Source organism: Octopus sinensis, linkage group LG24 (assembly GCF_006345805.1).
Source record: "Octopus sinensis linkage group LG24, ASM634580v1, whole genome shotgun sequence".
Lineage (NCBI taxonomy): Eukaryota > Metazoa > Mollusca > Cephalopoda > Octopoda > Octopodidae > Octopus > Octopus sinensis.
The window spans coordinates 27,967,034-27,979,727 of NC_043020.1; the positions used below are offsets into that span (position 1 = coordinate 27,967,034).

The following is a 12,694-nucleotide window of genomic DNA, read 5'->3' on the forward strand; positions in this document are numbered from 1 at the left end:
TACTAACCATGAAACAACACATAACTAACAAAACCACCTTCAGACTTGCTACACTGCTAGGCCTCCATAGTATTTGATTATCTCTCAGCAAACATGCTACAATCATTAGTTCACAGATGTGAAGTTTCCCTCCACTGTATCATCTGCCACTACTCACAACAGCTTCTGTTCTTGTCAAGTAGCTATTTGCATAGCTTTCTGCTCAGCCTTATCCAACTCCGTCTTCTATCACCCTCACTAAGTTTTCCCTGCCAGACCTAGCACAAAACATTTTGTCCAGTCCATTCTCTTCCGAACACCAACTGTCTGTAATTCCTCTTACAATTACACATTTTTTCTTCTGCAAATATTGACCTTCAAATGTTCAAGCTGAGCATCAATGGCAGTAGTCTCACCGGTTCCAGAGAGCCTGCAAAAGTCATGGAAACTGCTCCTACTCTCCTGACTAACTTTTTAAATATTCAATCTATAACATTTAGATCAATACACCGATACACCGAAGTATAAGAAGATACAGCAAGTGATGTCATGAAGAAATCTTATCCAGAACCAATCAGATCTCAAAAGAGATTTGTGAAAATGATAATGAATCTTTGGTTAAAAATAATATCAATAATAATAATAATAATAATTATAACAATAATAATAATAATAAAATCCCAGACTAATAAAGATGGTAATGTTCAAGAGGGCAAATAAAATAAATTCAAAGAAGCTCAGACTCTGGAAAAAAAAAAGTGATGCTCAATACAATAATACTATAAATGTTTCTGACAAACATAACTGCTTGCAAAGAAGGGTTCATCAGGCACGAGAAATGAATGAGGCCAAGGTGGGACTTCAATAAGGGAGTTTACAAAACCAAAAAAATAAGAAAAAAAAATGTGGTCAGCACAGTAAAAGCAGACCAGACAAGGTAAAAAAAGACTTAGCTGGTAGCTCTGAGAGTCAAAAGACTTGTATGTCTAAAGTAAGACTGACATATCAAGTCTGAAAGAAGAAAGACCTAAAAGCAAGTAGGATTTACTTGTGAATAAGATTGTTAATTATAAAGGAGAGCATCAAAGCTAAAAGCTAAATCTAATACAAAAATCTCAACTCAATTGGAATCTACGTCCAAACCAAGAGGTTACTTTGTGATTAAAGATGAAATATGTGAAACCAGCAGAAGTGATTTCTCTACTTTCAACTGTCTACAGTAAACTGTTTTCTGGCCTATCTAGCATTTTGACTAAAACCAAAGGTAACTTTAAAGCCAAAGAGAATTATATTCTTCAAAGAGCAGCAGTGTGTCCTTAAAATCCATTACCAGCGGTACCTCAACTCTCAAGTGTTTTGGTAAACTATCAGGAATAATAAAAGAGAAGTGATAAAAAATGTGAGATTGTGGAACAGAACCTCTTGAATCAAAGACATCAGAATGGTCTGGTTGGGTTTTTAAGTTTTAAGGCTTCCGTAGCTCCTTGGTCTATACCAAAGAGCTTGACTATCAAAAATGTGGATTTATCATGGACAGGTGACAAAAAAAAACTTATGCAGCAGATCCCTTCACAGTGCAAAGTAGACGTGAAAAAGAAAACCTTGTTTGTCAAACGTGAAGTTGTATCACTCTCTACAAAGAAAACTGCATACAAACACAGACATCTTATATATATATTATATATATATATATATATATTATTATATATATATATATATATATATATATATGTGTATATATACATATATGTATATATATATGTATATATATGTATATACATATATGTATATATGTATATATATATATGTATATATATATGTATATCTGTATATATATATATATATATATGTATATATATATATATGTATATATATATGTATATACTTATATTTATGTATATATTTATATATATATATATGTATATATGTATATATATATATATATATATATATAATGTATGTATGTATATTAATACTCACAGATACATACTTAAACACACATGTGTGCATTAAAAATAACTTTGAAGTAAAAAAGGGACCCAAGGAAAATAAAATAAAATAAAAACAAACTTCTATAATAACAAGGGCCAACAATGCTTGGTGTGACTAGAACGGTAGTAAAAAGTGAAAAAAGGGGGTGGAAAAACATCAGAATGTGTGTGTGTGTGAGTGTATCATGTGAGTATGTAATGAGAGAGAGAGAGAGAGAGAGGGGGAAGGAGGGAAAAGGATGGGATGGGGTGGTATTTATTCACTAATAAAACCAACAAAAATAATAATGAAAATTTTTTTATAAATCAAAGAAAACGGTGTGTTTGTGGGGCGGGGGGTTTCTTTAGGTGGCTTGTGTCTATTGGCTAGGACAAGGACATGTGACTTCTGCCAGTGGTATGATAAAAAAAAATGTAAAACAACAACAAATATAAGAAAACTGGCTGCTTTACAGAGCCCTGGGTAAGTTTGCAACAGAATATGTGTGTACGGCAATCCAACAGCAGGGTGAGGAGGTGATGGGGGGGACAGAAGTGATTGTCCCCTCCTCCTGGCCCCCACCATCACTGTAGTGGTAGTAGTTGTTGTTGTTGTTGTTGTGATTGCCCAGACTTCACTCCAGAGAATTCTAAAATAGCCATACGTCAATCAACCAAGTCCCCACTTCTAGCCGGCTGGTTTCAGGTTTCGCAACATGTTGTTGGCCCTCACTGTTAAACGGTTTTCAAAATGATAGTCTTTGTACTTCTCCTATAAAAAATGGAGAAAGAAAAGCAATTAGGTAACGATACACAGACAGACAGACAGGTAAATAGACCAACAGATAGCAGGGAAAAACACATCAATAAACATAACAAAAAACAATATATATATAGCAATAATAAATCTCTGAACGTGATGTAAACAGTAACTGCTCGACAACGTAAAGTATACTAGCCATCTCAATATGGCTAACCACTAAGGGTGAGTGTTACTGTAGCTTTTAGCCCCAGGAGATCATCGTCTCCAGCTGGCTTTAGGCACACTTTCTGTGCCCTTATGGTATTTGGAAAGGGAGGTCATCCCTTTCTCGTAAACCTCCCTTTGCAAATACCAATAGGGCACAGAAAGTGTGCCTAAAGCCAGCTGGAGACGATGATTTCCTGGGGCTAAAAGCTACAGTAACACCCACCCTTAGTGGTTAGCCATATTGAGAACATATATATATATATATATATATAGACATACAAACACACACACACACACATACATACATATATATATTGGGTCATCCCATAAATAATATGGGTTTTTCAAATGCATGAAAAGTCGGAGGGGGATGGGATGAACTACTTGCATCAACTTGCTATAAAAGCAGGTAGTAGTTTTACCTTGTCCTTATTCTTAGTACAAGTTTTGAAGAGTGCAATTCGATTTTAACAGCTATTTTTTTCAAAATTACAATGGAAGTGACAAAGGAGCATATTCAGCATATTTTGTTTAATGAGTTCAATAAAAGCAACAACAGAATGGAAATTGCAAGGAATATTAATGCAGTCTATGGGGATCGGACAATAAGCATAAGCCAGTGCCAACAGTGGTTCCAGAAATATATATATATATATATATATTCTTTCACTCTTTTACTTGTTTCAGTCATTTGACTGCGACCATGCTGGAGCACTGCCTTTTAGTCGAGCAAATCGACCCCGGGACTTATTCTTTGTAAGCCCAGTACTTATTCTATCGGTCTCTTTTGCCGAACCGCTAAGTGATGGGGACGTAAACACACCAGCATCAGTTGTCAAGCAATGCTAGGGGAACAAACACAGACACACAAACACACACACATACATATGTATATATATATATATATATATATACATATATACGACAGGCTTCTTTCAGTTTCCGTCTACCAAATCCACTTACAAGGCATTGGTCGGCCCGGGGCTATAGCAGAAGACACTTGCCCAAGATGCCACGCAGTGGGACTGAACCCGGAACCATGTGGTTGGTTAGCAAGCTACTTACCACACAGCCACTCCTGTGCCTACATATATATATATATATATATATATATATATATATATATATCCCAACATGTCTTTAAAAAGTGAATACACTATGTTTTACAAAGACTGGAATAACACTGCTGCTATGGCACCAAACTGATCACAAGGGTTCACCCAAAATAAAACACTGACCAGGGAGCAAAACAGCAAAAGCAATAGTCAGCATTATATCATTTTACACACATCCCAATTCTTCTTCTGACAAAGACAGTACTGTATCTTCCGGCACACAAGTTGAATCTTTCAGACCAAGGTTTCCAACCAAAAAAAGGTTGGTCAACTTCTACACCGAGACAATCTCGGAGAAGGAAAAATCACTTGTGAAATGCTGCAGGATTTGCAAAGATCGTGGAGATGTTTGAATGCTTCCTCTACATGTTCACACTATATGCTACATTCACTTGTATGCTGGAAAATATGATAAGACGTTGAATGTGTAGAGATGTAAAACATACCTTAATACACTGTAACAACTGTATAGATTTGGCAGGCTGGAAATAGAAATTAAAAAAAAAAACATTTCAAATACTAAGGAGACATGAATAACATGGGAACACATGTGGCAAAGGAAAAAATGCTACAACTGAAAATTATACAAAAGGACTGGGGTGAGATAGCATTTGATAATGATAGAATAATAATAATAATAATAATAATAATAATCATCATCATTGTTTAACGTCTGTTTTCCATGCTGGCATGGGTTGGATGGTTCAACTGGGGACTTGCAAGCCAGGAGGCTGCACCAGGCTCCAATCTGATCTGGATCAGATAAAAGGTAAAGACCTCCTTCTTCGGTCATGCATGACCATGGGATTGCATCTAGAAAGTTACCCTCCATGCATACCAGCCTCCCTTCTCCAGGCCACTGATGTTATCCAAGGGAAAGGCAAAGGGGCCGATACAGCTTGGCACCAGTGACATCACGACTCATTTCTGCAGCTGAGTCAACTGGACCAACGTGAAATAAAGTGTCTTGCTCAAGAACAGAACACACAGCTCAGTCTGGGAACTGAACTCACTACCTCATGACTGTAAGCTCAACTCTCTAACCACTGAGCCATGCACCTTCAAGGATCAGAAATTGGACTATAAACAGTGTTATGGACACACTGAACAGTTTCCCAGGAGTCCCATGAGTGTAAGGATCCAATTCTGATCTATGCATTTTGTGGGTTGGTGTCAATAAATGAAAACTGTAGGGCCAAGTATGTTGATTTGCCCAGGGACCAACAACAAATTCATAGGTCTAGGGTTCAAATCAACTGCATGTATTTTGCATTTCTTTATATATAATTTAGCAATTAAGATTTTGCGATAAATGAGGCTACGCATTACAAGCAGCAATTTGTGTCAGACATGCATAAATTAGTGAGGAGCGTAGGGGGTAGGGAGGATGCAAAAAGGGAGGGAATGGATGGGGTAGGAGATGAAAGGAGGGGATGGAGACGGGGGGAACAAAAAGAGAGGGGGGAGAGAGAGTGAAGCAATTACTTCAACAAACAAGCTATGCATCTCATTCATACAAATACTAGAGACTCCCCACTCCACCCCACCTCAAAAAAAAAGAAGTAAAAAAATGAAAAACATCCAAATCCAATTGTACAAAAAAGAGAAAGAAAGGAAGGAAGGAAGGGAGAAAGAAAGGAAGGAAGGAAGGGAGAAAGAAAGAAAGAAAGGAAGGAAGGGAGAAAGAAAAAAGAAAGAGAGAAAGAAAGGAAGAAAGAAAATAGAAAGAGAGGAAAAAAGAAAGAAAGAGAGGGAGGGAGAAAGAAAGAAAGAAAGGGAGGGAAAAAGACAGAAAGAAAGAGAAAAAGAAAGAAAGAAGAAAGGGGGGAAAGAAAGAAAGGGAGAAAGAAGGCAAAAAGAAAAGAAAGAAAAAAGACAAGGAAGGAAGGCCGTTTTCTGGCATCAAAGACGTGATTAGTTAGAATCGGTCGTAGCAATGGGTGTCTTACCTCATCTGTAATATAAATGGAAGCGAGTTCATAGAGGGAAAACGCAGCAACATGCACATCATCTTTCTTCCCACTGCACCTAGCCAGTGCTTCCTCCAAATACTGCAACAAACAAACAAAAAAAGACATCGTTTTTTACAAGAGTTATCAGACATATTTATCGTTGGTCAATTCTTTTGCTTCTTTTTTTCTTCTTCCATTCAATTCATTCTATTCATGCGAAACAACAAAGCACATCATCCTGGCCATTATTTTCTCAAACCTATTTTCCCTCCAATCAAATCTTCCGTTGCTCTATTTACTACCAATGTGTCATGCTTGGCTGCATTCTTCTCCGCTCTCACCGTCTCTTATCTTACTTTGTTTTGTGTGTGACGGCCCTGCTCGATCTGTAGAAAAGGCATAGGCAGAACACTCCGTGAAGTGTACCTGGGGTAAGCTTTGGACACGTAAGAGGTGCAGCAATGTCAGAGGAAGGTTAACAAGGAAAATGGCTTTTGTGTGTGGAAGATGCACAGGTACAATAAACACCAAAAATGTACAAAAAATAGACTCCATCAACCGCCAGTGAGGTAAGCTAGAGGTAGTAGACAGCTTCCGTTACCTAGGTGACCAAGTTCGTAGAAGAGGTGGATGCTCCGAGAGCGTAGCTGTGAGAATAAGATTAGGCTGGGCAAAGTTCAGAGAGCTCCTACTTCTACTGGCAACAAAAGGCCTCTCTCTCAGAGTGAAAGGCAGGTTGTATGATACCTGTGTGTGAATAGCTATGATACATGACAGTGACACATGAGCTGTGACAGGTGAGGACATGCGTAAGCTTCAAAGAAATGAAGCCAGTATGCTTTGTTGGATGGCTAAGTTATTTAACTAAATTCTTCCTTATTTTCAAAATTAAAACAAAGGCAGTATATTTCAATAGAATTATGGTAATATGAAGGCTAATGGAGAGAGAGAGAGAGAGAAAGAGAGGAGAGAGAGAGAGAGAAATGGAAAATATAATATTCTAATTAGTAAGCCGCAAAATTGTGAATGAATAAAGAAAAAGTTGAAAAGTAATGTTGAGAGAGAGAGAGAAAGAGAGAGAGAGAGAGAGAGAGAGAGAGAGAGAGCAAAATTCTATTCACTAAGCTGCAAAATTATGTGAGAAATGTAGGAGAGACAGACAGACAGACAGAGAGTGGGGCATGGAAAAGCCCAGTATACAATGGTGATAGTAGAACAGAATTTATCAATGGTGGTATGAAGTCATTTTGAGATATTTGTAGATAACCTATATTGTAACAGTTATTAGGAACAAGGACCAGTGTTTATGAAATGGTTAACTGAAGTAGACCAGCACCCTATCCAAGGTTATGTTAGTAAATGTCTAAATGACAATTGGAAAAGACTGGCTTTTGGGGTAAGGAAAAAGACTTGCTGACGTGTACTTAACTGATACAATTTATAAGTGGAACGATAAAAATATTCAAGTCTTTCCTAAAGTCCAATATGTAACAATTATCATTGTTATCCAAATTCTGATGATGGAAGATTTTGTTTCCTCTGCTGAGAAGAATTCTAATTTCCCAATATATAAAGCTGAAGTAGTCTGTGTATGGCAGCTTTGGTAGCCTTCAACTAACATTATCTCCTCCGAGACCCTGTGGCGCAAGTTGACCAAAATTGAGAGTGTGATAGAAGAAGGCTTGCTCTTCCTTCCGCAGAAGAAAAAATTCAAATCGGACCATGTTAACAACAAAAATTCTTTACATCAAAAAGGTGCTTTTTTTCAATGAAAATCCCTATTTTTTACGATTTTTTTACTGCCGTGTCACCATTTTTCGGTATATTTCAACCAGAAAAATATTCACTTAAAGAGAATAACAAGCTACATAATGCAAATTTTTTACTTTTCAAAAATTCCAATTCTAAAGGGTCGAAACAAACCTGAGCAACACCGGGCGATACTGCTACTAAATGTAAATGACTGGCTTTATCGTTCATATATTTAATGCTAAAGAAAGCAAAACTAAGAATTAGCTCTAAGAACACAAGTCGTTGTTGACAGGAAATTATGAGTTGCTTCTTACCTGAATGGCAAGTTCTGTATCACCAAGTTCCTTATGGATGGTACCTTCTAAAAGACACTTCAAGTGGAATATCCGAGCATCTGTTTGACTCTCACAAACTGTACAAACAAAACAAAATAAAACACATATAAGTTTATCAAATATAATTAAAACAGGAAAAAAATAATCATTGAAAACAATACGATAGGCACAGGTATGGCTGTAGTTAAGAAGGTGCCTTTTTAACCGTGTGGCACCTTGAGCAAGTGTCTTCTTTTATTGCCTCTACAAGACCAATACTTTATGTGTGAATTTCGTGGACGGAAACTGTATGAAAGCCTGCTATGTATGTGTGTGTGTATATATATATATATCAACCCATGCTAGCATGGAGAATGGACGTTAAACGATGATGATATATATATATATATATATATATATATATATATATATATAATCTAATTTAGTTCCTAGACCATGGTTTTTTACTGGAATTAGTCAGAAACCATGGTCTAGGAACTAAATTAGATGGTAAACGTTTTTAATTTTCATTCCTTTCGAGAATTTATCCCTAATTAGTGGTTTGAGTTTTCTACTGCTCTTTCTAGCACAAGGCTTTCCTATTTGGGAGCCTCTTAATGTGTTTTAATATACACAATATTTATATATATATACATATATAACAATTTAGCTAGGTGTAAAAATCACCTAAGAGATATTAAGTATCCAAAGAATTTACTGGAAACAGCTGTAATTTATGAGATGTATCATTTGTTTGTATCATCATCCTCGTTTAACGTCCGCTTTCCATGCTAGCATGGGTTGGATGATTTGACTGAGGACTGGTGAACCAGATGGCTGCACCAGGCTCCAATCTGATCTGGCAATGTTTCTACAGCTGGATGCCCTTCCTAATGCCAACCACTCCGAGAGTGTAGTGGAGACTGCAACAACCGAAGCCTCCACCACGGATCCCTTGTGAACTTTGCAACGGGCGCTTCCATGCAAGAATCGGACTCATTAGTCATCAGAGGGATAAGAAAAGACAGAGGGGAAGAAGTGGTCAAGAAGAGGCCAAATAAATTACCGGACACACGATAAAACGCTGCCAACAACATAATTCACCCATAATGCATTGATTGGTCAAGGAATATGTGGGATGACATCAGCAGCTGACCGGAACTTGGGGTTGACCAGAAGAGGAAGGGGCAGGAGTGCCGTGCGTGCAGACAGGGCAGGATTGGGCCTTTTCGATCGAGGTAGCCGATGGAGTTGGACGTGTGAGTGCTTTGTTAAGGTAGGGGAAAAGCAGCTGCTATTTCAAGCATTCGGGTCGGGCCGCATGGAAGGGTGCATTACCACTGGTGAGGTCTCCGTCGACGAAGAGAAGGAAGGCGTCCTTATTTCAAATCTCCTGCATACACCACAGGATATAGTAAAAAGACATTTGCCTGAGGTGTTACCTAGTGGGACTGAACACGGAGCCACATGATTGCAAAGCAAACTTCTTAACCACACAGCCATACCTGAGCAGGTGTTTATTAATCAGTGTATATTGCATCAGGTGCAATAAATATATCACAATGAAATTGAACATAAAACACGAGATGTTATTTGCTAGACAAGTGTCCCAATTAATCTTATCCAGAAGGCCACGGTACCCCAGTTAATTATTATCCAAGAGATCAGTGTTCAAGCTGATCTTATCTGACAGAGCCAGCAACCAACTTCAAGTAATGCTAAACGCATGAGGTAAATCCTCCACCACCACCACCACATAAGACACTGACATATTGCTCCTCCTTCGCACACGTCACCACCACCACCATGCATATGCTTTTCATGCTGGCATGAGTCAAATGGGTCGTAAAGTTTCAGGTTACTGTTGGTGGAGCATATCACGTGTGTAACAGGTGCATTCCAGAAGTTTTGAGACTTTAAAAAAAATTTTTTTTCGGAGAAGCAATCATAACTGTCCTAGATTATCATAATTTCAGTACATGTTTATTATACATCTAATAAGCTGACCTGCCAACTTTTGATATTCCAGACTGAAGGAGGCTGATGTAACAACACTTTGAATACACCCTATAAACACAGCTTGTCACAACTTTTCACACTACCCCATTTAATCCTTTTTACTATATTTCCCATCGTTTTTCCTTCGTTTTTCAATCCTCTCCTCTTTCATTCTTAGCTTTTGGTTTCCCCATTGCCAATTGCTTCTTCTCAAGCATCACTTCCTCCTTTCACCTGTTCATTCCTCCCAAATTACCTTTACTTTTCTTAGCATCTCACCCCATCTCACCATTCTACTATGGCGCTACCTTGTAATCTCTTTGTACTGGACCCTAACTATGCTGCCCGAGATACATCAATACCTTATAATAAGCATACGGTTTGGAGTTGGTGTGTCAAATGTACACGGAATTATTCATGAAGATCTGATGGGAACACGTGCAGAATTTGTGCAAAGTTTGCTCCCAGGGACCTCAGATATAAGAATCCTGATAACTTGACAGAGACGGGCATCAAAATTGTCCCTCCTCCTCCTCCCTACAGTCCAAACCATGCTTCCTATGACTTTTGGATGTTCCCTAAGCTGAAGAAGAACCCCAGGGACAGATGTTCTGAAGATGAAGGTGGTTGTGGCAAGGGTCCTGGACAGGGACTGCTGTGATAGTGATGCACACGGGGCACTGTGCAGCTCTTCAATATCTTCTCACCTGTAAGCATTCGACGTAACTCATCGTCCGTACAGGTAGGTAGTGCATGCCAAAGGAAGACCAATTCAAGAGTGAAAAGTTTGCAAAATTCTTGCGTGACTTGATTGCTCTTCATTTTTTCAGCCTGAAAATAGAGAAGGAAAAAATTGATTGCAATAAAGAAAAATAATCTCCTAATAAAATTACGAGCGAAGTGTTTTCATATATTTGTCCAAAATCACAGAGTAAGAGTAGGACGGAGTAGGAGAAAGAGTAGTATAAGTGAAGGGAGAGGAGAGAAAATAGTAATTCAGTGAAGGAGAAGTAGTGAGGGTAATAGCCCTGACTGAGAGGGAGTGAGAGAAAGTAATAGCAATGGAGAAAGGAAGGGGGTGATAGATGAATAAGGAAGGAAGGGGTGAAAAAAAATCAGTGTTTCAACTCTGTGTATGTAAAAGGGAGGTATGTGAATGCTTGTGGGTGTGCAATGGAAATGGGATGGTGAATGTTAAATGCTGAAAAGAAAAATCAAACAGCATTTCAACTCTAAGTATATTTGTGTTCATGTTAGAGGGAAGTATGTGAATGTTTGTATCTGTGATTATTATGTACTTTATTTTGTACCTTATTTATATATAAAATACTACAATTAGCTGTCATTTTTGATGGCCCAGAGTCAGTAGCAGTAGTAGTAGTAGCAGTAGTAGCAGCAGCAGCAGCAGCAGTAGTAGTAGTAGCAGTAGTAGTAGTAGCAGTAGTAGTAGTAGTAGTAGTAGTAGTAGTAGTAGTAGTAGTATTAATAATCATCATCATCATCCACTGGAAGCTATGTGAAAAGTATGGCCTGAGCAGAGCATGGAAATGGTATGATTGTGAGCCTGATGCACTAACCACTGAGCCAACACACACATACACTTGAGACAAAGAGAGAGGTAGAGGTAGGGAGGGAGGTAGAAAGCGAGAGAAAGTGACAGACAGACCCTTTGCCAAACGGTGGAGTAGCATCCATTAATTAGGAAGAAAATTACGAAGCTAGAATGGAATCATGTTTCTTGAATTTTGGCTCATAGAAAGTGTAGCTGTGGCACCAATGGTACCTGCCATAAAACAGCTGATAAAAGTTTAAAAAATAACATTTAAAAAACATTACTTTAAAAGAAAAAAAAGGTAACTTACTCGATGTGATGCAAAGGATTCAATCTGATTGTTCTTGCTACGGACAAGGCTTGGCACATCTTGGAAAATGTTCTGGGCATCCTCAACGTCCCCCAGGGACCCATGACAAACTGGAAGAAAGAATCACAGTTCAAGTATCTGTTTCTGTATTACCTACAAGGGGCTAAACATAGAGGGGTCAAACAAGGACAGACAAACGGATTAAGTCGATTATATCGACACCAGTGCGTAACTGGTACTTAATTTATCGACCCCGAAAGGATGAAAGGCAAAGTCGACCTCGGCAGAATTTGAACTCAGAACGTAACGGCAGACGGAATACGGCTATGCATTTCGCCCGGCGTGCTAAAGGTTCTGCCAGTTCGCCACTACAGTTGAAGTATCATGCATTGATAAGGTGTATAGAGGTATGTGAATGGGGTCAGTTAATCCTTTTAATACCATTCTGGATCTAGGAGATATATTTTGGGATTTGAAGTGAGCTTTCATTCAAAATTTAAGTTCCAAATATCAGCTTAATAATGACAAAAGTAGTTTTTTTTTTCTAAATTCTTCATTATTTCTGAAATTAATTGAAACAATTTCAGAGAATTTCAACAGAAATAGGGTAACGAAAAGGTTAGTTATTAATTAACTGACATTGAGAGACAGACAGACAGACAGATAGAGCATAACGGAAAGATGGAAAGAGAGAAAGAAAGTGGGATGCACAGAGAGAAGAAATGTGTTGAGAGAAAGAGAATAGAGGAAGAGATGCAGAAAGAGACAGAAGAAATACAAGG

The 12,694-nt window shown here is 38.1% G+C and overlaps 1 protein-coding gene across 1 annotated transcript in view; it reads right to left on the reverse strand.

Moving 5' to 3' along the window:
• Nucleotides 1-2,252: 2,252 nt before the first annotated feature.
• Nucleotides 2,253-12,694, reverse strand: part of LOC115223950 (tetratricopeptide repeat protein 39C) — a 73,407-nt gene continuing 62,965 nt past the window's right edge. The window contains exons 9-14 of the mRNA XM_029794696.2: nt 11,913-12,022; nt 10,758-10,881; nt 8,053-8,150; nt 5,984-6,085; nt 4,481-4,516; nt 2,253-2,721 (exon numbers count right to left, since the gene is read on the reverse strand). Coding sequence (XP_029650556.1) covers nt 2,638-2,721; nt 4,481-4,516; nt 5,984-6,085; nt 8,053-8,150; nt 10,758-10,881; nt 11,913-12,022 — 554 coding nt within the window. The 3' untranslated portion in view covers nt 2,253-2,637. The remainder of the gene's footprint in view (nt 2,722-4,480; nt 4,517-5,983; nt 6,086-8,052; nt 8,151-10,757; nt 10,882-11,912; nt 12,023-12,694) is intronic.